The 23179-nt window shown below is 43.7% G+C and overlaps 2 protein-coding genes and 2 pseudogenes across 3 annotated transcripts in view; 1 reads left to right on the forward strand and 3 right to left on the reverse strand.

Annotated features, from left to right (window-relative positions):
• Nucleotides 1–7631, forward strand: part of LOC146759831 (AF4/FMR2 family member 4-like) — a 38395-nt pseudogene extending 30764 nt beyond the window's left edge. Inside the window, exons 19-22 of the transcript XR_014932063.1 lie at nt 33–126; nt 641–684; nt 1523–1743; nt 2320–7631. The product of XR_014932063.1 is annotated as an AF4/FMR2 family member 4-like (transcript). The remainder of the gene's footprint in view (nt 1–32; nt 127–640; nt 685–1522; nt 1744–2319) is intronic.
• Nucleotides 7632–8196: 565 nt separating this feature from the next.
• LOC146759832 (liver-expressed antimicrobial peptide 2-like) lies at nt 8197–10082 on the reverse strand. The gene is made up of 3 exons (XM_085509703.1): nt 9953–10082; nt 9413–9549; nt 8197–8470 (listed from the first exon to the last, which is right to left on the reverse strand). The coding sequence occupies exons 1-3, from the start codon at nt 10007–10009 to the stop codon at nt 8434–8436; spliced, it is 231 nt and encodes a 76-aa protein (XP_085365829.1). The 5' UTR covers nt 10010–10082; the 3' UTR covers nt 8197–8433.
• A 3729-nt stretch (nt 10083–13811) lies between these two features.
• Nucleotides 13812–14535, reverse strand: LOC146759833 (cytochrome b-c1 complex subunit 8-like). Its single transcript, XM_085509705.1, has 2 exons — nt 14340–14535; nt 13812–14021 (listed from the first exon to the last, which is right to left on the reverse strand). The coding sequence occupies exons 1-2, from the start codon at nt 14491–14493 to the stop codon at nt 13927–13929; spliced, it is 249 nt and encodes an 82-aa protein (XP_085365831.1). The 5' UTR covers nt 14494–14535; the 3' UTR covers nt 13812–13926.
• Nucleotides 14536–15632: 1097 nt separating this feature from the next.
• LOC146759834 (growth/differentiation factor 9-like) lies at nt 15633–18465 on the reverse strand (annotated as a pseudogene).
• Nucleotides 18466–23179: the final 4714 nt, after the last annotated feature.

Below are 23179 nucleotides of genomic sequence, written 5' to 3' on the forward strand. Positions count from 1 at the left end.
TGGAAATGTTTTGTTGTTCTGTCTTTGGTTAGTCTTCGGTGCCAATCTCTACTATACCTAAGGCTTTTCAAACTGAAAAAGGAAAGTGCACTGAAATATTCTAAAACTCTGACTGAACATCTGAAGGTAATTGGATATATATTTTCTTCAAATATTAAAAAACTAATCAAATTGAAGCTCTACATTACTTAAAATTCCTCTGCCTGGTATTCAGATTGCTGCACGTGAGCTTCCAGTATGCCCTAATTTAGGAATGGACCTTGAAAGTACATTCAAGCTGAGCAGTTTAAAGCTGGGAGGATACAGCATGACTATGATGTCATCAACCCATTGGTCCTAATGATAGCTTCCTATTAATATTTTGGTGCAGCTTTTAGTAAATTTAGTTGGCTTCAAAGAGAATTTTAATTTTGTTGTTGATATAACAAAGTTAAAACTTTGCTGATTTGTGTCTTAGTCATCAGTGAAATGGATGCTTTTCCCAATTTTGAAAGTACTTTGATATTATTTAGGATATTTTGATATTATTATATGCTTAAAAGAAAAGCCATGAGAACTCATGTTCAGAAATGAGCAATTAAACAACCAGATAAAATATAATTAGCTGAGGTATAAACATACGTTTACTTTTTCCCAACAGAATTCCTATAATAATTCTCAAGCACCGTCACCTGGTATGGGAAGGTAGGTAGTGAAAGTTTACCTGTATTTCTATGTTTATAGCTCATTCTCCACATAAACTGTGAGTTTGAGGTGCTCAAAGAGCAGCTTTTACTTTCTTGAGCTTCTGTTGTTTTTGTTCTAATTTCTAATTGTTCTAAGGTCTAGATTTTGATCCCTTTGTTCAGGTAAGTGTTCTGATAAGAGGTTGAGAAATGTGCTGTACAGAGATATTCTCAGGCAACTCCTTGTTGGGAGGAATGAACAAAAAACTTCTCAGTGTGTCCTTAACACACAGGTCACTTGTCTCAGTGGTTTGTTGTTTTATGTAATGCTTTTGCTCTCAAAACAATAGCTTTATTAGTGCTGCAGTGATGCACTTGTAGCCCAGATGGCTACAAGTGCTTTCACAGTAAGCTCTTCCATGGTACAGCAGTTTACTTCTGTTCTTGAAACCTGACAACAGACTTTTTATAGATTACTCTATCAAAACAAAACAAAAACCAGAATTTTAGGAGGGCATTTCAGATATGCATCATGTTATTTGAAAATACAACAGCAGTATAATTGCCTTGCTTTAATTTTTTCATTATTACTATGTGAGGTTCAATTTATTTATACAACAGATTTGATTGAAAGATGCTGCATGTTGATTTGGCTGTGAGGCTAAAATACAGGAGCTGGAGGAACATGAGAGGTTTTCAAAAGCTCACTTGTTTTAGGGCCAGTCCTGAGTTCTCAGTGTGTGAAGTAGGAGTGCCTTAGCATCCCATGTTCTGAGCTGTAGGAAGACATTTGCATGACACACCTGACATATCTGTGTGCGTGTTTTACAATGTAATGTTTTCCTTTGGATAAGCAGCAAGCCTGTTGGTATGCCGTCTCCAGTCTCTCCAAAGCTGTCTCCAGGGAATTCAGGAAATTACTCCTCTGGGGCAGCCAACCCTTCAGGGAGTGGGTCTTCGGTGACGATCCCCCAGAGGATCCATCAGATGGCAGCCAGCTACGTCCAAGTTACATCCAACTTCCTCTATGCCACTGAAATTTGGGACCAAGCTGAACAGCTGTCTAAAGAACAGAAAGGTAAGGGTAGGCAAAGGCAAGTTGTAACCTAAGATGTATACATTGTGTTAAATTCTAACAGGTTTTCAATTTTGGAGTTAACAGTGCATAATGATAAATAATTGGGTCCTTTGTAAAAGAAAGATGGAAAGTAATTCCTTTGGTGACAGCGATGCTCTGGGCTGGCTGTCCTGGTTGTCAGGTGGTGTTGGAGATCTAACATTTCCTACCAGCTATGCTTAAAATAAATAAATAAGTCTTGCATTTCCTGCAAGTTTTTCTCTTTAGGAAGTAGAAGTTGGTGCATTTCCTTTTCTGAAATCCTGGAGTGAATATACACATTCGAGGGAGAAGGCCAAGAATGCTTTGTAACAGTTAGGCCACAGTGTAATTATGCTTACCTTCTGCAAAACAGTAAAGAAATGGGCTTAGAAAGGATCTCTTTCTCTTTCTTCTGCCATCTTCAGCCGTCTTTCATTTCTTTTGCCTTGATCTGCAATGTTTGTGCTGAGGTGGTGTTCTTTTAGGGAGAGCAATATTTCACTTACGGCAGCCAATGAGAACGACTGTGCCTAATTTGTGTTTCTGTTGTTTTAGAGTTCTTTGCCGAACTGGATAAAGCTATGGGCCCTCTGGTTTTTAACTCGAGCATCATGACAGACCTAGTGCGTTACACCCGTCAGGGACTACACTGGTTGCGCCTGGATGCCAAGTGATACTTCGAACTGAAGGAATGGAAAATTGAACACATTTTTCTTGCTGCCTCTGATTTATCTCCACAACACTGTGTCATGTCAATAAGGAAGACTGCCATAACACATTGCTTAGTTGACACTAAAAACAAAGAATGCTTTCACATGTCTCCCATCTTGATTTGTGTTTTGTGTTTTAACCCAAAACGATCTTGTTAATGAACTCCTTCAGTATTCCCTTTTTAAGTTATTTAAATATTTTTAAATTTGCGACATATAAAGGTGTATCTTGGCTAATCTATCATGGATGGATCTGTCATTGGAATTCCCGTCACAATACGTAAATAGTCGGTTTAAATCCTATTTATTTTAATTTTTTTAATTTTAATTTTGAAAAGCCCAGTTTTTGGGTAGTTTTTAGCTGTTTCTTCCCTAAATTTTACCCTTCCAAGTACTTAGGAAAAATTAAACATAGACACTTTATTTAAGTACTCTGTGAGCTTTGTTACTCTGTAATGTCTTGTGGTGGTAGAACCTGTAAAAGGAATTAGGATTGATAGGTTCTAACGTGTAGAAACACCATACTTTTCATGCCTAATGCCTATGATCAACTAATAAATGACAGCTAGAGTTTTATTATTGCAGAATTTGTACTAAATAGAAAAAATTCCAGATATTCTTCTACGTATTAAAATACTTCATTTAAATGAATTTTAAAGAAATTTATATGGAAAAATATTTAGCTGGTTCTGACTTGGGTTGCTTTCAAGGCAGTTTCAAACCATTGGTTAACACTATAGCAAATCATGAAACAATTTGCATTCAATGTAATATCAGAGTAATGGTGTAGGAATGAACTTCGGTCTGATAGGAAAGGCATATAGGAAAGGTTTCTGAAATGGACAATCTTGTGCTTTTTTTTTAATCTCTCTTCATTTAAAACGCATTTTGTTTGTCATTTTTTGACACTTGCAAAATCAGCAGTTTTGTGGTGAAAAAAACCAACAGTAGTTAAATTCCTACTAGAACTGCCATTTGCAACTTTCTCATTGACTGGAAAATCAGGAATCTTAAGTAGAGACGGAGGTCCATTTTTTTTTCTGCCTGAAAAAATGTCTGGTGGTTAATGGACACTACAGCATGACAGTGCAACAGCCATTGTGGGGTGGGGGAGCACACCTGCTATTACAGGGAAGTTGTCTAATCGTTTTGATGCAGAATGGATTTAAAACTTGTATTTACCCCATGTTAATGAAGGTCCCATTCGTGTTTGATGCATTTGATGGAGCAGAATATTCATTTGAGAGGGAAGCGAGTTGGTGTAACAGAAACAGTTTGTGGAGTTGCAGTCGACTGCTCTCAAAACCAAAGTACCTTTCCACATGAGGTGCTTGTCTGAGTCAAAGGTTTAAAATGCTACTGCTTTCAGTATTGCTTAGTGCCCCTAACATGTCTGGTGTGCCTTATGCCTTACTTTTAGATGAAGATTTTATGAACTGTTTACAAGATGTTTTACAGCAGGACCAGGTGTACTGTATGCAGTGGTCTTCTGCAGTACTTGGGTAAAATTCCATTTCTTTTTCAAAAGTACCAGTGTCTGTCATGCAAACTGACTTCTCATTGCAGTGGTCTTCTAAAGAGTCAAGCTCTGAATACTTTAGAGTGCAATTGTGGAATGCTGCTTTGTTTTATCTCCCATTTAACCCTTAGTTCTGTACCAGAGATGAACGTGCACGTTCAGGAAAAAATATTGCACTAAAGTTTTGTGTCGTCGTGGTTAAGTGCCAAAATCATGGCAACCTCGAAAGAAGGAATAGAATTCTACGCTACTTAGTACTGCAGTATGTCCTATGGGCTTTAAGAGTTTAGAAGTTTTGAAATGAGTAACCTACTAAAAGGTAGCTGCATATTCGTAGAGCTTCCTTTGTGTTCCAGCGTGTTTTGTACTTCCAGAAGAGCTTTGCTACATACAAACCAACATGTGTTTGGTTAGCGGACCTGTGACTTTTCCCGTTAGAGCTGAATCACTGATCAGGTCTGTTGGTTGGAGCATCCTTTTTATTAAATCACTGTGCAAGATCGCATTCTTTTCGTGTTTGCTGTTAGAGACAAAACTCTGTACCCTCAGACTCTGCATCCTGGTTAATAGGACACTGTCAACTAATTTTTCCTTTAATACTCTAAAGTGCCTAGCACTCTTTTGACGCTATATAAAAAATACCTTTGTAGGAGTTGCATTCATAGTTGTTTTTTTTTGTGTAGTGCTGCACCGGCCGGTCCGGCTGCTTCCAGCTTGCTCCTTTGTGCACCGTGACCATGACTGTAAGCAGGAATGGTCTCATCTCTGGGAATTTATTTTCTCTTTTTATTTCCTTAGAGTCCCACAAATACCTTTTGGTGTTACACGCAGTTGTCTCTTACAAAAATGTTTTGCTTGTCCCCAGGTCAATGGGTCTTTGGGTAACTGAAAGACTTCTTACATTGTGTTAAAATGTGGACCTGAAATGGCTGACAGAATCCGTCACAGGGAAACATTCCCTGGAGTGCTGCCCAGGTTTTCTGTCTGTATGGGAGATACACAGTGGTCTTGTTATTTGAAAAATGCCTTACTCATCTGTGGCTATTTCAATCAGAGACACTTAAATTTCACGCTTCCAAAAGCATATCTGATTTGGGCTTTACCATTGTTTCTAAGACAGAAGTTGTGTACTTTGTCAGATTTCATAGCAATTAAAAAAATGCAAATACTGAATATGCTTCCATCCCGGTGCCACGATGCAGACTAACAGTCCAACTCTGTCCTTTTGTTAACCTCTACACAACAGCAGTGGAAATGCAGACAGCGTCAGCACTAAGGCAGGCTGCGCTGGTGGCTGAGGAGGGGATCCCTCACTCCCAGCTTCCTCAACGATTCCCTAGATGATTGGATCTTAAGCACATATCAACACTGAGATCTTAATTCCCTTACCGAACGTGGTCCCAGTTGGTGAATCTTAAAAATGGCTTAATCAGACTAGGCTTGCTCAGATATCACTATTATTTGGATTTGCTGTGAAACTTGCAGGTTCCTAGATGGTAAGGTGCAACCATTTATACTTATAAACAAATCTTCAGGACACCAGAGTAAAACAGCCCGATACTTTTATTTTGATTTGAAACTATTAGCCATAAAGTAGAGCGTGTGAATGGCTCTTCTTGGCTTTTGATGGCAGTATGCAATTTGTATTGTATGTGTCTTTTAATATATATGTATATATATATGAAATCAGTCTGTCCAAAGTATATGTTATACTTGTTTTTAGATTATGGTGCAACTGACTATATTGATATATTATTTATTGAGTGCTGAGTCACCATCTTACTGGTGATAAATCTTGCATATTATACAGGAGTGCAATGTATATTCCTTTAGATTGCTGAGGCTTGATTGCTGTGATAACAAAGGAAAAGAAGAAGAAAAAAAAAGCCCTGAAATGTATTTATGAATGGCCCCAACATACAGAGTCAGTACTTTATGGGAATGATGTGCTTGCCCGGGGCAAGTAAAATAAAGCCGTAGGCAGATAATGATGTAGTTTTCCAGAATGGGAAACTATTGGAAAAAGAGACTACCTTTGCTGTATTTAATATTTCAGTTACCTAACAGATATTTACTGTCACCGCAGCGTTTATGTTAAGGGCCTGAGCAAGTCAAGTTTGAATTACCCACTGGGGAGTAAGCAACTTCCAAATTTCTAGATTTCTGACAAAAATTTTGGTCAGGGTTTAAATTATTCCATCTAATGAAACAGTGTTATGGAAACCTGTATGTTAATGCTGGATATCTTGAAGTGTGAAGACTAGCCAAAGCTTTTGGTGGCCAACTCAGACAAATACAGAGCTGTTCCAGGAGGCAAATCTCCACAGTGTGAAAGTTACCTAAAAGCAATCAATCAATCAGGGAATCGTGATGTATGTCAAACTCCATTACTTTTCAAGGAATTGGTTTCTGATGCCATGATGCCATTTGAAAGCAGCGGTATTGGGGGTGGGGGGAGGCAGGGAGGGAGGGCTTAGCGATGTAATAAGTACATTTTTCTCTCAATACGAGCTCTGGTTGTTGCTAGATCAGCTATCGACAGCATTAGTTCTTTGCTCTCTGCCGATCTCAGCTGAGTTTCAATCGAATACACTATACTGAACAATTTGAAACGCTGTGTTACAGCGTTAGGGTTTATATAGGCCATCTTTATGTAAAAGTTTTAATTTCATCTGGAAACTTAATGGAAACGTACCTACTCCTGTCATACCTCTCTGCGTTTGCTATTGGAGCTGATACGGGCAAATTGGAATGCAGTGTTCCCCGACTTGGTTTTTATATGCAGCCCGGGGAATCGGTGCTGTTGGGTGCACAGTACTTCTGCAGCGCTTCTTTTCGGCTGCATTGATGTTACACATCTGAAAACTCAACTCTAAGGACCAGGCGTGACTTTTGCAAGCACAGTTCCTGACATTTGTATCTGGTCCCCCTTTTAAATTGTTTTAAGAAATTTTGTATATGGAGGATAAAGTGCTTATATATTTATTAAAAATCCTTTATCTTAATTGAAATTATTATTTGATGAAGAAGGGTTTTTTGGGGGGAGGGTTTGTGGGTGAGGGAAGGTAACTTTTCACCTGTCTCTTATAAATGAAGCCCTTGTGAATCATACAGAAAGGTACTGCTAGTAACTAATGGGATGTCTCTGTTTCACACTTTGTACATGACGAGTCCATGTGTTACGTTTTGTTTCTATGGGAATATTTAGGCGTCCGTCTTCAACCAAAACCTAAAGAAACACACCAACTGTGATTTTATTTGTTGCAATACATTTGAAATTTCAAAGGGTACTTTGGGGCTCAAATTAGGATTTCTAAGTCAGTATGTGCATTTCACGTAATAAAGCTGTTAATGGTGAGCAAAGTATTATATACTAACTAGATTTTTTCCACATCTGTATAGTATATTCTATGTATTTTGTGGTATTGAGATTATAGAAAGTTTAGTGTCTGAAACATGCGTTTAATGTGTATTTTTAAACAAATTTATGGCAATTAAAATATTTGGAGAAAAGGGTATCACATTTCAATTTGTAAAGATCTTTTTAACTACTGTGTCATTAAAATGCTTTGTACAATGCAAAACTGTAACTGGAGAAACTAAGTTTAATAAATATCAAATAGATTTTCTGTATTAAACTTCAAAGTGGTCCTGTCTGTTGAAAGGGCTGCGTGCTCCCTGCTGCTGTATTTTTAAGCAGAGGTTTCTTTTTTGACCCCAGCACTCTGCATAACAAGGGAAGATACCATCCAGTATGTGAGGTATGTTGAAATAATGGGATTATTCAGACGGGGAGGTCAGCTTGGGACGTAGGCAATTTTGATTAGAAATAATTTAAAAGTAAATACTTCTTCCAGTTATCACCAGATATATTTAGTATATTGAATCTGCTAGCACTATTATTATCAGTTTGTTTGCTCTCTCTTCTAACAGGCTTTTATTTGAAGTCCGGCTAAGAGTTCAGCTATTGAGACTGAAATGAGACAGAAGCGTGATCAACTTTACACACTTGCCAGGTTGAACGATAAATGTCTAAAGACCACTGTGAAATAAGCACTTCTGCTTGAAGTGCCTGATGTGCCGTCAGCAGACACTGTGGTCACAGGATGCAAGGAAAAACCCAGGTAGTTTGCGGAATATAAACTTTTAATACGCACCTTAAAATAAATATATATATATGAACAATTACAAACAAAACAAACATGAGATGCAGAGTCCTTTTATTGAGCTTGGCCATCCTCAGTGCGTGCTGCAGAGGTACAACCCTGGTGAGCGAATGCTCTCCATCTTTTTGAAGTCCTTTTACCAGTTCCTGTGGCAGGAAAGTCGAATGTACTTGTTGCTGATTTGCTGTCGTAGCTTCTGAGTGGTCAATAAATACGTCACAAGTAGAGCTGAGCCGTGGCAGCAGTAACAGCAGTGGGTGTTCTTAGAGGCAGGTCACTCGGAGGCAGTTCTAAGGAAGCAGCGGTTCTTCCTGGAGGACAAAACATCATCAGGCACTGACAGCTCAGACTGGCGGCCATGTAGGGCTTACACAAGTCTATCCAGCCCTAGCGGTGCTCATCTTACTCAGCCATTGCAGCGGTGCTGCTGTTATCTCACTGACTTAATTCAGTTTGACTTTATTCGTTTTACATTCTTTGCTTCTCATGGTAACTGCAAAGAACAGCTTACCCAGGTCTGACCCAGTAGTCAGATAGTGGCGTACAAGTTACCCATAAGAGACACCTTTCTGTCTATTTATCTTCCTGTAGCTGCTGTTACAGTTCATCCATACTAGTTGGTAGAACCACAAGAAGCATTTCAAATGCATGCAAAAGAGGAGCCTGACTACCATTTCCTGTAGCATTTGCATCTAGATGATGTATATGTTCTGCTCTTCTTCCATTTGCTTTCTGGCAGTACAGTAGGTGCCACAAAATCAGCTTTCAGTCACCAAGTAACTTCAACATCACTTTTTATATGGATTTGGACAATTTACTCATACTTCGTGTGCATGGCAACTGAGGAATTTTTGCTTTAGTATTTTAGCTCTCTTCAAAATGAGAGCTGAACTAGTCCCTTTTAATTAATATATGCTTTAAAGTGAATTATTTTGGCCTTAAGGATTAATTTTTAAGGCCTCAGTACTTAAATTCAGTCTCGAACTCTGTGTTCTTTTTCTCTTTCTAAGATGACTTTTCTGGGGTTGCACTGCAATGGCTCAGGCCTGTCATCAAGGGCACTTGGACTCTGTTCTGTTGGTACTGCCAACAGAAGAGGTCTCAATCTATTGCTCCATCCTTATTCCTGGCATCTTTTTCTTTTATGCACAGAGTTAATCTCATATCTTAATTGATTGAGAAGAAGTAGGAACTTCCTCCACATAACACAGTATCAAACGTCTCCAAGCCATGATTTTGATTAGGGTTAGTACCTGCATAGCATTGTAATGCATTCACTGTTATCTCTACATGAGGCTCCAACGGGTCTCAGTGAGACTCCTCTCCAGAAAGGTGTCATCCGCTTCTGTCTCTGGAGGGGCTGTGGTTGGTGCAGGGAAGCAGAGTGTGCCTGGAACAGAGCAGCCAACTGTCAGCAACATGCAGCAGCAGTGGGCAGAGGGTCATTTTGATGCTCGGGTCAATCATCTTAAGCATTACTAAGTGAAGGACTTTAAATCTTCCTTGTTTTCAGACATTGCTCTCTTAAAGCATAATTGTTTGTATCCGAGTCCTAAAGAAATAGTTATTAAAAATCAGCATTTTAGTTACTTTGGGAGGGAAGGCACAATTACTCTGAAAAGTAACTGAGCAAGTGACCCATCTTCACTAGGCAGACACTCTGCTTCTTTGGGATGCTGAGTCCCCCAAAAGAGCTCTACCCACACTGCTGACTCCTGCCAGTTCCTCTCGTTCATGCACGTCTTTGCTGTCTGACGTCTGAACTAGCACTTCAAACAGTAATCTGTGCTTACCTGACTGAGCAGCAGTGAGAAGAATAAAAGGAATGCCATGCTTTTCCAACAGTGCATCTTCACAGGATGAGCTGCCACTTCAACTGTAGGAGCAGCTGTGGGTGGAGGAGGTTGGAAGAGCCCCGAAAAGAACTTCCCAAGCTACAGCCAGATTTTTATAGACTTCATTCTCTTATCGTTGCATCAGCTGTCAGTCATTACAGGAACAAAGTTCATTTAGGAGCAAGAGGGAATTACAAAGTTAGCATCTACTGAAGCGATCTGGTTCAAGGCCTATCTATCTAGCTAATGATTTACTCTCCTTCCACTTGTACTTTGTCTGGTCAGCTTACCAGATTTGCCAACTGTTCTTTCTTTAACACCTATCTAGCATGTTACCAGAACTCCCTTGTGTGCCTGCAAGTAAAAGTGTGGGTGGCCAACAGTCTCATGGTGAAGATCAAAAAGCCATAACCTTATTTGACTTCTGTGACATTCACAGCATGCACAGCTCTGAGTTTGCCAGCTGGGAGGTAAATACTGCTCTCCTGAGAGTATTTTGAGCAGAGAATCAAACTTTCGACTCTGCTTCTCATTCTTGGTGTGTGAAAGAATCACAAGCAAATAATTTAACCTTTATTCCCACAAAGCAGTACTTGAGAATCAGATATAATATTTTCCATGTGGGGTTTGGAATGTCAAAATAATGTTATTACTTGGTAGGTAAATCACAGATCTGTCCTTTCAAGGATCCTCATGTGCAGTTAATCTCTAGATAGCTAAGCAAAAAAGTAGAAGGGATGGCTGCAAGGATTTTATGGAGGTGAGTTGCTCTATGTAGCAAGACTGGTTTATGGAGATGAATGCTCTCTGCTGTACTCTGCCTCTGTATCTCATAGTCTACCTCACGATTCATCTTCTGAAAGGTGCCTACAAAACTCCCACTGATGTGGACAGGCAGACTGTAATTAAGGGAAATCTTAAACTCTTCTGTGGTGATAGAAGATTGCCAACAGCCCAGAGAAAATAATGTTTAAAAAGCACTACATACTGCTTCCCATTTCTTCCAAAATATCAAAGTTGAAACATGCTTCCCCCACTTGTCTCCCACTGAGACAAGTAGGAGTAGGTGTGTGTCTAAGATTACTACTCTGTAAATGCACCTTGTCACTATTTACTCCTTTTTGGCTGTGATGCTTCATGCACCCAGCTACCACGTATGTCCAGGTTTACTGTATCTGTCAAGGAAATGACTTTTTTCAGTTGCAGAGTAGCAGAACACCAGTATAGCTGTGTCAAGCTCTGCACGTAGATTTGGAAGCAGTCTGTTTAAAAACAAATATTTCAGGTACTGTACAAAATAATTGTGCTTCAGCTACATTATAAATCCAAATGTGAATGCAGTAGGCTACAGTTTTCTGTGATTGCCCAATATGGAGGCATAAGTGCCAGCGTGGAAGGCAAGTTACATAGATTAAGATAATGCCTGCTTGGTTGTCAGGTTCCAGCCTACAAATGATTACTGCGAAGCCCAAATTTCACTGGGATTAAATGAAAGCCCTTTGCAGCATATTGCCTCCAACCCACTGCAGGAAGATTTGCTCCTTTCCTGGCGTTCCTCTTACATTTTCCCACTTCCCCTTATTTGTCTTGCTTCCCTGTGAGGAGGAATCAAAACTGGTCTTTATTTTGCATTCTTGGGTCTCACATAATCACTGCAGATCAAATAGCTGAACTTCAGTGTTGGTTGGTTGTTTTTTTTACATTTTGCTGTGAATTTCTCAACTGTTTCTTCTACTGAATCCTTTCTTTACATACAACTGAGTTTTAATTACTGCCTTCACCTGTGGAGCACAGGTTTGAATGGCATCTCAACTCTAAGAGCAGTGCCTCCAGCATGTCATTGTTTCTCAGCATTTTTTGCTAGCTAAAACTAGTCGTGTGATGATACATCAAAATTGTTGTGTATTATAAGTTCTTTATAGTGTCTTTGTAGTTGCAGATCCCTTCTGGGCTGCATCTGTTTCATCTGTGCAAGAAAAAAAAGGGACTGATTGTTTCCATGTGTGCAAATGCAGTGCAGTCCAGATGTCTGTTGCAGGCCAGTAGATAGCCACTGCAATTGTTTAAACAATTGAAAAGAATGTAAAACATTGCTGTGTTGCCACTTTTAGCATTTAGTGAAGGAACATCAAAAATAAATGAGGGGACAGATTGATTTTCAGCTGCATTGTTCAGACTCTGAAATGCTGCTCAGCTGAGCTCCCACGTACCACCTGGCAGGTGGGAGCCATCACTGCAGCAGCATGTCAATGTGCCAGGTTTGCTTCTTGCTCCCTGCTGCACGGCTGGGCCCGCAGGCAACTGCAGAGATGAGAACAGCTCAGCGGGATTGCAGCAGGCGCTGCCAGCAGCAGGAACAGACAGGGAGCAGCTCCAGCCCAGCTGCTGACCCTGCAGCATGAAGGTTAAAAGCCAGGGCCTGGCAGCGGTGCTGTCGCTTGAAGCTCACGGGGCTGCTGGGTTGTAGGTAAACTCAGCAGTGGCAGCTGAACTTGCCACCTGTTTACAGCAGTCTAGCAGCTGGTCTGGACATAGTTCAGCTGTCTGTGAATGGGAGCAGAGACCTCACGAGAGGCTGGGCTCTGTTCTGAGCTGCTCATGCTCAACAGAACTGCTGAGAGGTACCAAAAAGGAAGTATTGACTCAAACTCCCACAGTACGAAACCTTAGATGTCCTGTTATTCAGGCTACGAATCAACTCCTGTTGCTGTTTGAGGGTAAGTAAATAAGACCCAAACAAGAGTTCTGAATGAAGTATGGCTGCCGACATGTTTGGCTGCTCAGAATTGGAGAACCCAGTTTATTCTTCCCTTGCTTAAGTAGAAATAGAACTGAAATAGATTATTTTTAGCAGAACTTACAGCACTGAGTAGCTTGCTTTGCTTGTTTCTGCCAACCTCAGACTGCACTTGGGAGTACAGAACAAGAAAGCCTGCAGCTATTGGAAGTGTATATTCACAGCTTGCTGAAGTGAGAGACTGAGCATCTTTGACTTCCAGACAGCTCAGCCCTTAACCCACAAAGGATCTATCACAGAAGAACGTCACACTCTCCAGATTAGATAAATTTTCAGTACCAGCTACAGGAATAGCGTGACAGGGAGATAAAGGTGTTACTTTGCTTGAATTTGAGGCAGACAGCTCAACACTAAGAAAAATAAAAGATAAAGGAATGGGCCAAATGTTCTGGACTTTGCAGAGGGAAACGTGTCATACATGTAAGAGCCCCGGGGTGAATTTTGTAGTCATGCATTTGAAAATTTAATGGTAGTAATAGAGTTCCTTAAATCATCTTTGGGTGTTAAAATAATCCTTTTACTTCCTTGTAGTTCCCTAGGAACTGCTTTTAATTCAGCCAGTTAACGCTAACCAAACATCAGAATTGCAGTTTATCATCTGATTATTATTAATAAATATGATAACCTGGTAACTGTATAAAGGATCAAAGCTCATATTCAATTCTGAACCATCAGTCAGGCTGGGCAATTTTTGTCAGTATCATATCAGACTGTTCTTCACAGGTACACAGACTGGAATATGTTCTAATTCAAGCAAAAAGTGGCCAGTGAGAGGAGGATAAAAGGATCAAATTGCTCACCAATGCTCTGCTATTTCTCATCACCTGTACTGTAGCCAGGGCTGCCTTCAACTGAATACACTGAGAAATGTATCTAGAAAATAGAGTCAGAGAGAAATGTGAAATAAAGCAATTTGAGCTTAGAGGATTTTAGTACTGTTATCTCTGTATGGCATTCACCTGACAGATAACGGGGTATAATTCACCTTAAACAATGTAAGACACAGACTTCATATAAAGATACAGGCCAAAGTTAAAGTTTATTAGGCATTATTATGTATTATCTCCCCGTCCCTCTGGTTCCGTGAATGAGCAATGGAACAAGTAACGCAGAGCGGTGACACTGAGCGGTGCAGTCACTGGTTGTTCTCATAGTCAGCAGGATTCTTCCTCTTCAGCCTCTCAAACTCTTGCATGCCCCACGAGTACAGCAGGTAGGCGCCCAGGAAGGCTGGAAACGGAAAGGAAACACTGACACAGGGCACGGCACAGAGCAGCACGGGCTGCCCGCTGTGCTTCTACGGCAACACAGCCATGACACCTCGCTATAAAGCCCCATTGCCACCATAAAGCCCCACTGCCACCGTAAGGCCCCATTGCCACCATAAGGCTCCATTGCCACTATAAGACCCCACTGCCACAATAACGCCTCATTGCCACTATAAGACCCCACTGCCACTACAAAGCCCCATTGCCACCATAAGACCCCATTGCTCACTGTGCCCCCCCGAGCTCCATCGGGCCCCCGCTCAGCCCCGCTCCTACTCACGGGGCGCCACCTTGAAGACCTGCGAGCTGAAGCGCCGCCACACGTTGGGCAGCCCGTCCGAGAAGACGTTGGGGATGGCGCGCTGCTCGAAGGGCGACAGGCTGTACGTGATGATGTGCCGCACCTGGGCCAGGTTCCCGAAGTGGATGCCCATGGCCGGACCGTGTCACCTTGTCACACCGCCCCGCTGCAGCGCGACTCAGAACGGAACCTCACATGCTGCTTCTGCTTCCTGGCGGTGAGGCGGCCCTTGGTCGCCATTGGTTGCAATGGGTGCGTTATCACTGCGCAGAGGATGCGCCCTCGGATCCATCACGTTTCTGATATGAGGTGATACGTTTCTGTAGCTGCCCCCATTACAGCTTCCACAGCCTGAATGCTTTGTCCTCCATTGACTTTTCCACACTCGTGATAAAGAGCGAATAACTTCACATCTCCGTGTTCGCTTCTGCTGAACCAGCTGCAGGGTGCGCAGCATCTTTAATCCCCTAAAAACGCCAAAACGCCCTAAAAACGGTGAGAAAAGGCACCACAGGGCGCTTCCACGATCTGTCACTGCTGAAAGAGCCGCAGCCACAATGTGAAAGGAGGCGGCTTCAAATACACACACGTTTGGCAGAGCTCAGCTCCCATCGTTTGGAATGGATCGGTGGGAGTGGCGTACATTCATCAAGCAACCCTTTTTAAAGCCAATCAGACACAGCACCAAGCTGAGGCAGGACTTTGTTTGACGTGGAACCATTTCGCCTGGAGCCCTTGGTGAGATGAACCTCACACAGCGCCAAAGTCAGCACTATTTTTAGTTCAGCAGCTTCAGGCCAACGCAATGGGCAGAGCTGGGCTGTGTCAGGCAGCACCGCAGCTCCAGGCTCATGCCGAGGGACTAAAGCACGTCTGCTGCCCTGCCAGTGCCCTGTGAGCCATGTACAGTCCTTGGGCTCCGTGCTGTCCCCACCAGGCTGTGCTCCCAGCCTAAGCCCCACGGAGCCGTGTGAGTCATGATCTAATGTTAAGGGCTGGTAGAGAACGGGAGTTTATGCAACAACATGCTCACAAATTGTTTTAAAAGCTATTCTTCGCAACTAAAAAAACCCCCACACTCAAAACAGCACCATATTCTATTAAAAAATCCCTACCAAAAGCAGCCCCCTTTGTGTGAGCTGCAGCCAAAGCTCTCTTAGCTTGAGTTGTTCTCATCCTGAAACAAGCATTTTCTGCAACATTCCTACTACAAGAAAAACACTGGGGGGGGGGGGCTGGAAATTTGGAAAGGAAAAAGAATGAAATACTGAGAATAATTTTAACATGAGCCTTTCCTCTTATCCAGAAGCTTAACAGAAGTGCCATTACAAAGGATTTCTTTATATAAAGTAAGACTAGCAGACACTGAATTCAAGTGATATGTGTGATAGGCACTCATTTTATTTATTATTAAATCTGTACCAAAACAGCTTAAAATAGGCACCTGGTAGTTGAAACCACTTCTGTTCAAATGCAACATTATTCCAATAAAAAGATATTTACATTTATTTCCACATTCTAGAAAGCCCGAGTGGCTACAAAAACAGTGCTATTATATAAACACCCACTAATTAACTCCATGCTCCTATTCAGTTTGAAAGAGCCGTCAGAATTACACAAACACCACAAATATTCTGAGATTACAAAACACCTAAAGCAAGTGTGAAGCAGGTTAAGGTGCACCCCCTACCGACAAGTGCATTTAGTAGCTATCATGTCCTCGTATTCTTTGTAGACTATGGAGCCATCAGGCTCTATGGTCAGGACGCTCAGAGGGCTGTATTCAGCAGGAACACAGGAGGGCCTGGGAACAGAGGAGTCCAGTTTCTCATATATGAGGTTCTGCACCATTGTATGTACAGGTGTATGTGTACACCGTATGTACACCATAACGGTGCCCAACCACCCTTGGACAGTCACCCTTGCAGTACTGAGGGCTGTATCTATGCGGTGCTATGATCCATTTGTCCCATTTTAACCGGCTGAAGCTTAAACGGAAGCTGTGAAGCTCGCACTCGTTTTGAGGAAACAGAAATTGTTTGAAATATTCACTCAGGTTTTGAGGCGGAGTTGCTGGAGCTTCCTTCAGATTCTCTTCCCTTCGATGCCTGGATGCCCTTTTAACCTGCGTGTTCTCTCTTCCTTTGTCACCTGTCACATCAGCAAACAGGCTGTTCCTCTGCCTGGGCCGCGCTGGGCTTTTCCTTCTGTGTCTAAGTGAGTTCCACCTGTGATAAGCTTGCTCGCTGGTATCGTTTAGGTAAAGAAGAAGAGAAGGGGGGACCAGAGCCCTATTAATGAGATTATCCTGGTTAGTGATATGTTGTGGGTTACCCATCAGACAAGTGAAGTTCACAGCCATATGAATATTCCTCCTGTTAGTAGCAATGAGAGGCTGCAGAAAAGAAGTCACATCAACCTCAATCCACTTGCGCTTTCTAACTTCAAAGTGCAGGCTAAAAGCTACAGAGTGTGAAATGCTGGGACATTCTTGGCTAGAAGAATCATGCTCCTTAACAGCCAAATGGCACGTGCACGTAAAGGAAGAAGTGGGAACTGAGGTGTCAAATGAGTAGAGCAAGACAGACTTGAGTAAGTGCTCGAGAGCAGTAACACGGTCCAGGTTGAAGAGCAGATCCACTGAGTGAAGGTCTCCTGAAAAGAGAAACAAAGATCTTGCACAGTTAATGCATCTTGATTTGCCACCGGTACATAAATGCTCTGACATAGTGGATCACCAGAAATTGGTAAGCAGCAGAAGAAACCAATTTAGATGCCCATATTTTTATTATATGGAATGTCTACTTCAGTCAGAACCAAAACTTATCAACAAAACCAAGAAGGCCCAAGGTTTCTAAGAGGCACTGAGTGCAGTTAAGGAACAGCACACAAAGTTGGCAGTTCCAATGGGGAAAAAGGAACCAGAGCCTTTGGACTGTGCAGGAAACCATGAAATGATGTAAGTTCTAACGGGTGTGCTGCCATGTTCCCTTTAAAACTTTAGATTTTTAGCATTAGCTGCAGTTATTGTTCCTACTCACACATTCCTGACCAACAGCTGCCAGTGATGCTGACTAACAGCAAAGCAGAAAGTCATTTCTGTCAGTTTGCTTCTCTCTCATGAAACAGAATGACAGCTTCCAAGCTATTCTGAATGCATATTTCTGTCTCATTTGTCCCTACTGTAGTACACGCTGTTTGTTGTCATTTCCCATGATGTTATTTGTATTTACTGCAATTTCTGTCTCATTCTGAGGCTGGTGAAGCCCCATGCTGGCCTTCTCTCCAGGTGTAGAGCTGAATGCTCAGCACGCTGCTTCTCTTACTGCTCAGCACTGCTGCTTTCCTGAGTTAGAGATTGTTCTTTGGTAGACACAAGTGCATTAAGTGATCTTCAAACACAGAGAAGCAAAGGGTTAAGAGTCAGATGTGGTCTCTGTGGATCTTAATAAACTTACAACTTTATGTTAATGATTTTTTTTTATCTAAAGTTATGAATTTCAACAGCAGCCTCCAAATTTGCTCCAAGTTGATTTGGATTCAGACCACTGCTTTAACTGCTGCTGTATTTAGGAGACATTGGCATGAGGCTGCCTGTTAAAAACCAAAACGCCTCCAGCAGCCTGTGCTGTAAATCACCTACCTGATCACCTACCTGTAATCAGGTCCCTGTGGCAGTGCTGGCACTCAGAACACGGGGTGAAAAGTCGAACAGTGTTATAGAGGTGGCTCTTGTGGGCCTTTGGGATTCCCTCCTTGGTGGCGTACATCTTATACAGCCTCTTCATGTACCGCAGGGCTCGGGAGTCCAGCTGGAGCCTGGGGGTCCCACGTTCCCAGCTCTGCCATCCCTGGTCGGACAGCACTTTGAGCAGGGGGGGCAGGAGCGCACAGCCTCGGCTCGCTCCCTTGGGCAGCCGCAGCAGCGGGTAGAGCTCGCGGAGCTCAGGAGCTCTCATAAGCCCGGAGCCCTTGTCTGGAGCTGCGCGACCCCTGGAGCGGGGGGAGCACTGGATGCTGAAAGAAAACCAGTGAATGCAGCAATAGAAACAAACGCAGACCCTCCAGGTACCCTCCATGCTCTTCAGAGCTGCAGCCTAACAACGCCTCCCCCAAAATATTCAAGAAAAACGAACACACACGAGTGCGAGCCCTTATATATGCTTCAGCTGTGACTCTAAAGGGAGGTTTCTTTGTGATTAGAAACCAAAGGGGAAGATCCGCAGCTGGCTGTGGAATCCACGTGCATGTGTGTGTGGCCGGGCTGAGTCTCTGCACGTGGAAGCGTCTCACCAACAAACGCTGCTTCTCAGGGTTAAACTTCTCCACCTGGTGAAAACTGCAGCGCACCATGTTCGTGGATCAGCCCCCAGGGGGAGCCGGGAGCCCAAGTGATGCCGCCGGTCCGGCTGAGTGAGCGCGATCTGCCGGCACTCCGGTATCAGGGTGTTAGCTGTTAAAGGAAGTTCAGCAACAGCACCAGTTATCATTGCTAAATATATATAAGATGCTAAATATTGTTGCTCCTAAAGATTCCATCTGGAGTAGTAGTGAGTGCTTGGTGTGTTTAGAAACTCGTTGAATGATGTAAGGAAAGGGGTGGAGTTTTGTTTTACTTAGTAAGGAAAACGTGTTTTCATGCCAGATGGTTTTAATTAGAGCTGTGCTATCGGTAATCTAGTGAAGTGTCACCTGTAATCTGGCTTTTGCATCTTAGGGCTTCTAAATAAGGTGTGCTTGTTCAGAGAATGCTTAATTAACTTACAGAATTCATTTGGAATGGAAGATTTAATTCAGATACCAATTTTGGAGTGTTATTGACAGCTAGTTAGCTGAGAAGGGTCATAAACACAGTGCAGCTAAACAAGCAGCTGTACCACCTGCAAGGACAGCAAGAGCAACAGGATGCCCTGTGATGGTGAGAAACTAGCCATGGTTTTGTGAACTCAGCAAGGGAGTAACTATCAGGATGATAACTCCAAGTTGCAAAGATACTTGGGGATGGTATGTAATTGGGAACCAATGATGAGCTCCGCTTTTGCACTATGTATGAGCTAATTATCTGTATTATAAATGTACACGCAGCCAAGCAATAAATGAGATTAGCTGATCATATGTCAATGACAGGTGTGGTCGTTTGCTTTTCTCCCTCCATCTCCAACAACCAATCTCTAATGTGAAACAACATAACCTTTTTGCTTAGATCTCTTAGAGCTGTTCTGACTGTGATGAGATAAGGGGATGCCATCAGGTCTAAGGCCATCTGTGTAACAGCGCTTTGGATGAGGTCGGTACTTCTGTTTGTTTTAAAAATGCATCCTTCAGTGACACCTGAAGAGCTGATCTGCTGCTCTCCTGTGCATGTAAACCATTCCCTCCCTGTGTTAACGTCAGACAAACATGATGATGGTTTCTGCTGTTTCATGACTATTAAAGCTGCTCTCCAATATCTTTTCTTTCTTCTTCCTTGGGAAACACCAAGTACCTCATTTGTTTCTCACAAACTAATGGCAATCTTTGAATTTCTATGAAGCAGAGAAGACTTGGTGCTTTGCCCTGTAGCAAGATAATGACATTTGTTTGTTTCCATGAGAGAGCGGAAGCATCAATTGCAGGTGCAGCTGTTCTGCCCCAACCAAGTGCTTTACTTGGGCTTGTTGGGCTGATTCAGAGTACTGTGAAATACAAGAAGCAACAGGTGCTCTCTGTAAGGTCCCTTGATAATGCTGTAGGTCTGTAGCTAACTACTTCTACACTGTAACTGTGAGCTCAGTGCCTGCTGTGGAGCTGTGTCCTGCTCTGAGTATGAAGCTTGCTGCACGCAGTGCTGTGATGAGCTGTGTTCTCCATGCCAGGAGCAAGGCACACTGCATAGGTGCACTGTTGCTCCTTTGGATGCATTACCAGCAGGAAGCTGAGCATGTAGCACAGCATTGAGAGACTGGGCAGTTTGTACCACTGGAATTAATAACTGTTCTTGGCAGGGTAGTCAGTCAGTTGGTTCATTTAGTAGAGTTCAGTGACTGAATAGGCAGCAATGTGAGAAAAGCTGTACTTCACCCTTGGTGAAAACAACTGCCTGGCACAGCACGGCCCTGCTTTGGCCACTGGAATGGAGCCTGGCCCTCCTCTGCTCGTGGGCTGCTGGGGCTGCTTGGCTTCATCCAGTCCCTTCAGTCCTGCTGCAGTGAAGGTATGTGCTTGTGGAGTGCTCACTTAGAGCTCTTCTGTACTGAAATCTTGGTTTACAACTCATCCACTCATGGCTTCCCATCAGCCATGTTATGTGAGGTGATAAATGTTGATACGTAGTGTTCAAACATGGCACTCACATCCTCACCCGTTCAGCCTATACTGCGTAGAAGCTGGTGGGTCTCTCCTTGTTGTAATCAGGTGTTCATTAAAAAAGAACGATGAGAGCTCATTCCTTGGCTGCTCAATCCAACCAGGGCCATGGGGCAGCTCAGGCTGTGCCCTTTGTTAAGGAGGAAGGCAGGAGGTGAGGTGGTGGCTCTGCAGTGCTGCTGTTAGCGTGGATTCTTTGTAGGGCGATACCATGCAGTGCTGTCATCAGCTGCATGGTCTGGGGAAAAGCACATGTGGTTAGAGTGTGCTGGTTGGTCATTAAGAACAACCAAAGTGCTCGTAATATATGCAGAGACAGGTTGGCAGAAGACCTTCACCCTTTTCTATTTTACTTTTTCTATATAAAGGGGAAGGACAAAAACCCAAATGAACCCCCTCCTGACAAGCCAGGAGGTGGGTGCTGATGCTTGGCTTTCTTCCTCCTGTTTTTGTGCTGCTACAGAGCTGAGATCTGCCATGTCCTCACGTTGGAAGGTACCTACAAGCAGCAGCACGGCACTGATGCTGCCGCTGTCACCTGGCGCAGGGCAGCTGATGGGGTAGGTAAATAACAGTACCCACGTGTGACGTTTTTCGGATGTTTTAAAATAGTTTTTAAATAAAATAGCAATTCCAGCCGTTCTGGCAGCCACCGGCTGGTAGGAAAACAAGGAATCGTTCGTTTTGTTGTGCTGCCGTGCGTGTCCTTGTGTGACCCTCAGCCATAAAAGCACTGGGCTGTGAAGCAGCCCCTCGTGGCCGCTCCGAACTCCACGGACCGGAGCCCACGCCGTTGCTCCGCCCGGCGCTGCCCGTTCCTGCGACTTCGGGGCGGCCGCTTCGCCCTTTCCCCGTGTCCGTGGGGGGTTCTCTTCCTCCTTTCTCCCCAGCAGCTCCGCTCCAGCCGCACGTGTCTCCCCGTGACCCCACCTCCGTGCCTCCCCGGGGCCAGGCCGGCAGAGCGCAGCGCTGCGGGGATTGGGCTGAGAGGGGTCGGCTCCGCTCCGTGAGTTGCGCCGCTCGGGTCCAATAGCTGAGAGCGCGTGTACCCATCTGGAAGCGATTTGGGACTGACAGAGGTAGACGGATTTGGGAAGGGCGGAGGGGGAGGGATCGCTTATGCAACGATTTGAGGGGCCGGTGAAACCCTGCAGTGCTTGGGGAAGTTCCGAAGTTGTGCTCTCGGGAGCTGCCGTGCGGGTGTTACTGCGCTGATTCCTGCCTGAAGTGGTCCTGGCTGGAAACGGACTCTCGGAAATCCCTCCCGGGGATGCTGCTCTCATCTGTACAGCGCTAAAGGTACGGCGTCCTGTTGTCTGCTCAAAATGGTCCTGACGATGATTGTGTCTCATGTGATGTTATCTCCGCGGTGAAAAGAGCCCTCTGTAGATTGAATAAGCGGCGTTACGTGGCTAAGGCGGCTCTGCCGTGCATCGACATGCCGTTCTCTGGGCTTTAAAATCTGTGTGGTCGCGGTCTGAGCCGCATCGCTAATTCCTGCGGTCACTGCGGGGTCTCCTCTGAGCAGCAAAGGTCTGAGCGCCGGGACGGGGCAGGGAGCGAATACACTGCGCTGCTGAGATCTGAGCACTTAGTTGTGTTGTGAGATGTTCGGATGTGCTGTGTTTAAGAAGTGTCTCTTAGCAGTGTGTGTGTGTGTGCTTCGGTGTGAAAGTCCAGGAGAAAACGTTAAAACTCATGAAACGATTTGAGCATGCAGCTGGAAAACAGGAATCCAAAGTGAATGAATCGGGCAGAGGTGTGGCTGGGAAGGAAAGGTGTTTGCAGGGGAGGGGAAGAAAATCCCAGCAGACTTTCCAGTGATTTGGGAGAGCAGATGCAAATGATTTACTTATGAATCTGCCTGGGAGGTTTCGTGTGCTCTGATGCTGCCTCTTGACTGCTGTGTTTGGTGCTGAGCTGCGAGTCTGAGCACGCGTAGGGCCGGGGATGTGGGAGTGCTGCCGTGCTTCTGAGCCACCTCTGTGCTTTGGAGTTGAACTCTCCTGTTCAACTTTGAACAGTGAAGTCAGCTTTGGAGTTGAACTCGCTCGCTGCCTTGTCCTGACTTTGCTGGAGTTTGTTTCAGCTGATAATTTGCACTCTGGTTGTTTACTCGGTCTGGGTTTTTGGGGCAAAGTTAGCAGAACAAACCCTGTGTCCCTAACGATGATCTTAGGGGATCAAATGCTGTCTTCCCTATTTTCAGTAGTTCTGAGCTGTCACTGAGCAGCTGCGTTTCCCATGATTTGGAGAAAGGAACTAATTTTTGTTTTGCATGGATTTGCATTAGGGATGCACCTTTTGTTCTTCCCTCTGAAGATCCTCCCAAGTCTGGCCAATTAATAATCAACAGAAAATGCACTCGCTTTGATTTTCATACCTTAAATGTCTGAAGATTGTCCTTATCCTACTGGAATCTCCAGGAGCTCCCAGCCATGGCTGGGCTGACTCTGGGCTCATCCCAAGAGATA

Source organism: Coturnix japonica, chromosome 9, assembly GCF_054131305.1.
Source record: "Coturnix japonica strain WE chromosome 9, WE-NBRP24, whole genome shotgun sequence".
NCBI lineage: Eukaryota > Metazoa > Chordata > Aves > Galliformes > Phasianidae > Coturnix > Coturnix japonica.

Bases quoted from the DNA above. Each gene is read 5' to 3' on its own strand.
- LOC146759832 (XM_085509703.1), bottom strand. From the start codon at position 10,009: ATGCACTGTTGGAAAAGCATGGCATTCCTTTTATTCTTCTCACTGCTG. The intron at 9,550-9,952 runs GTAAGCACAGAT...GCTCTGTTCCAG, and splicing joins TCTCACTGCTGCTCAGTCAG to GCACACTCTGCTTCCCTGCA. The intron at 8,471-9,412 runs GTACTAACCCTA...TTTGTCCTCCAG, and splicing joins TGCATTACAATGCTATGCAG to GAAGAACCGCTGCTTCCTTA.
- LOC146759833 (XM_085509705.1), bottom strand. From the start codon at position 14,493: ATGGGCATCCACTTCGGGAACCTGGCCCAGGTGCGGCACATCATCACG. The intron at 14,022-14,339 runs GTGAGTAGGAGC...TTCCGTTTCCAG, and splicing joins GGTCTTCAAGGTGGCGCCCC to CCTTCCTGGGCGCCTACCTG.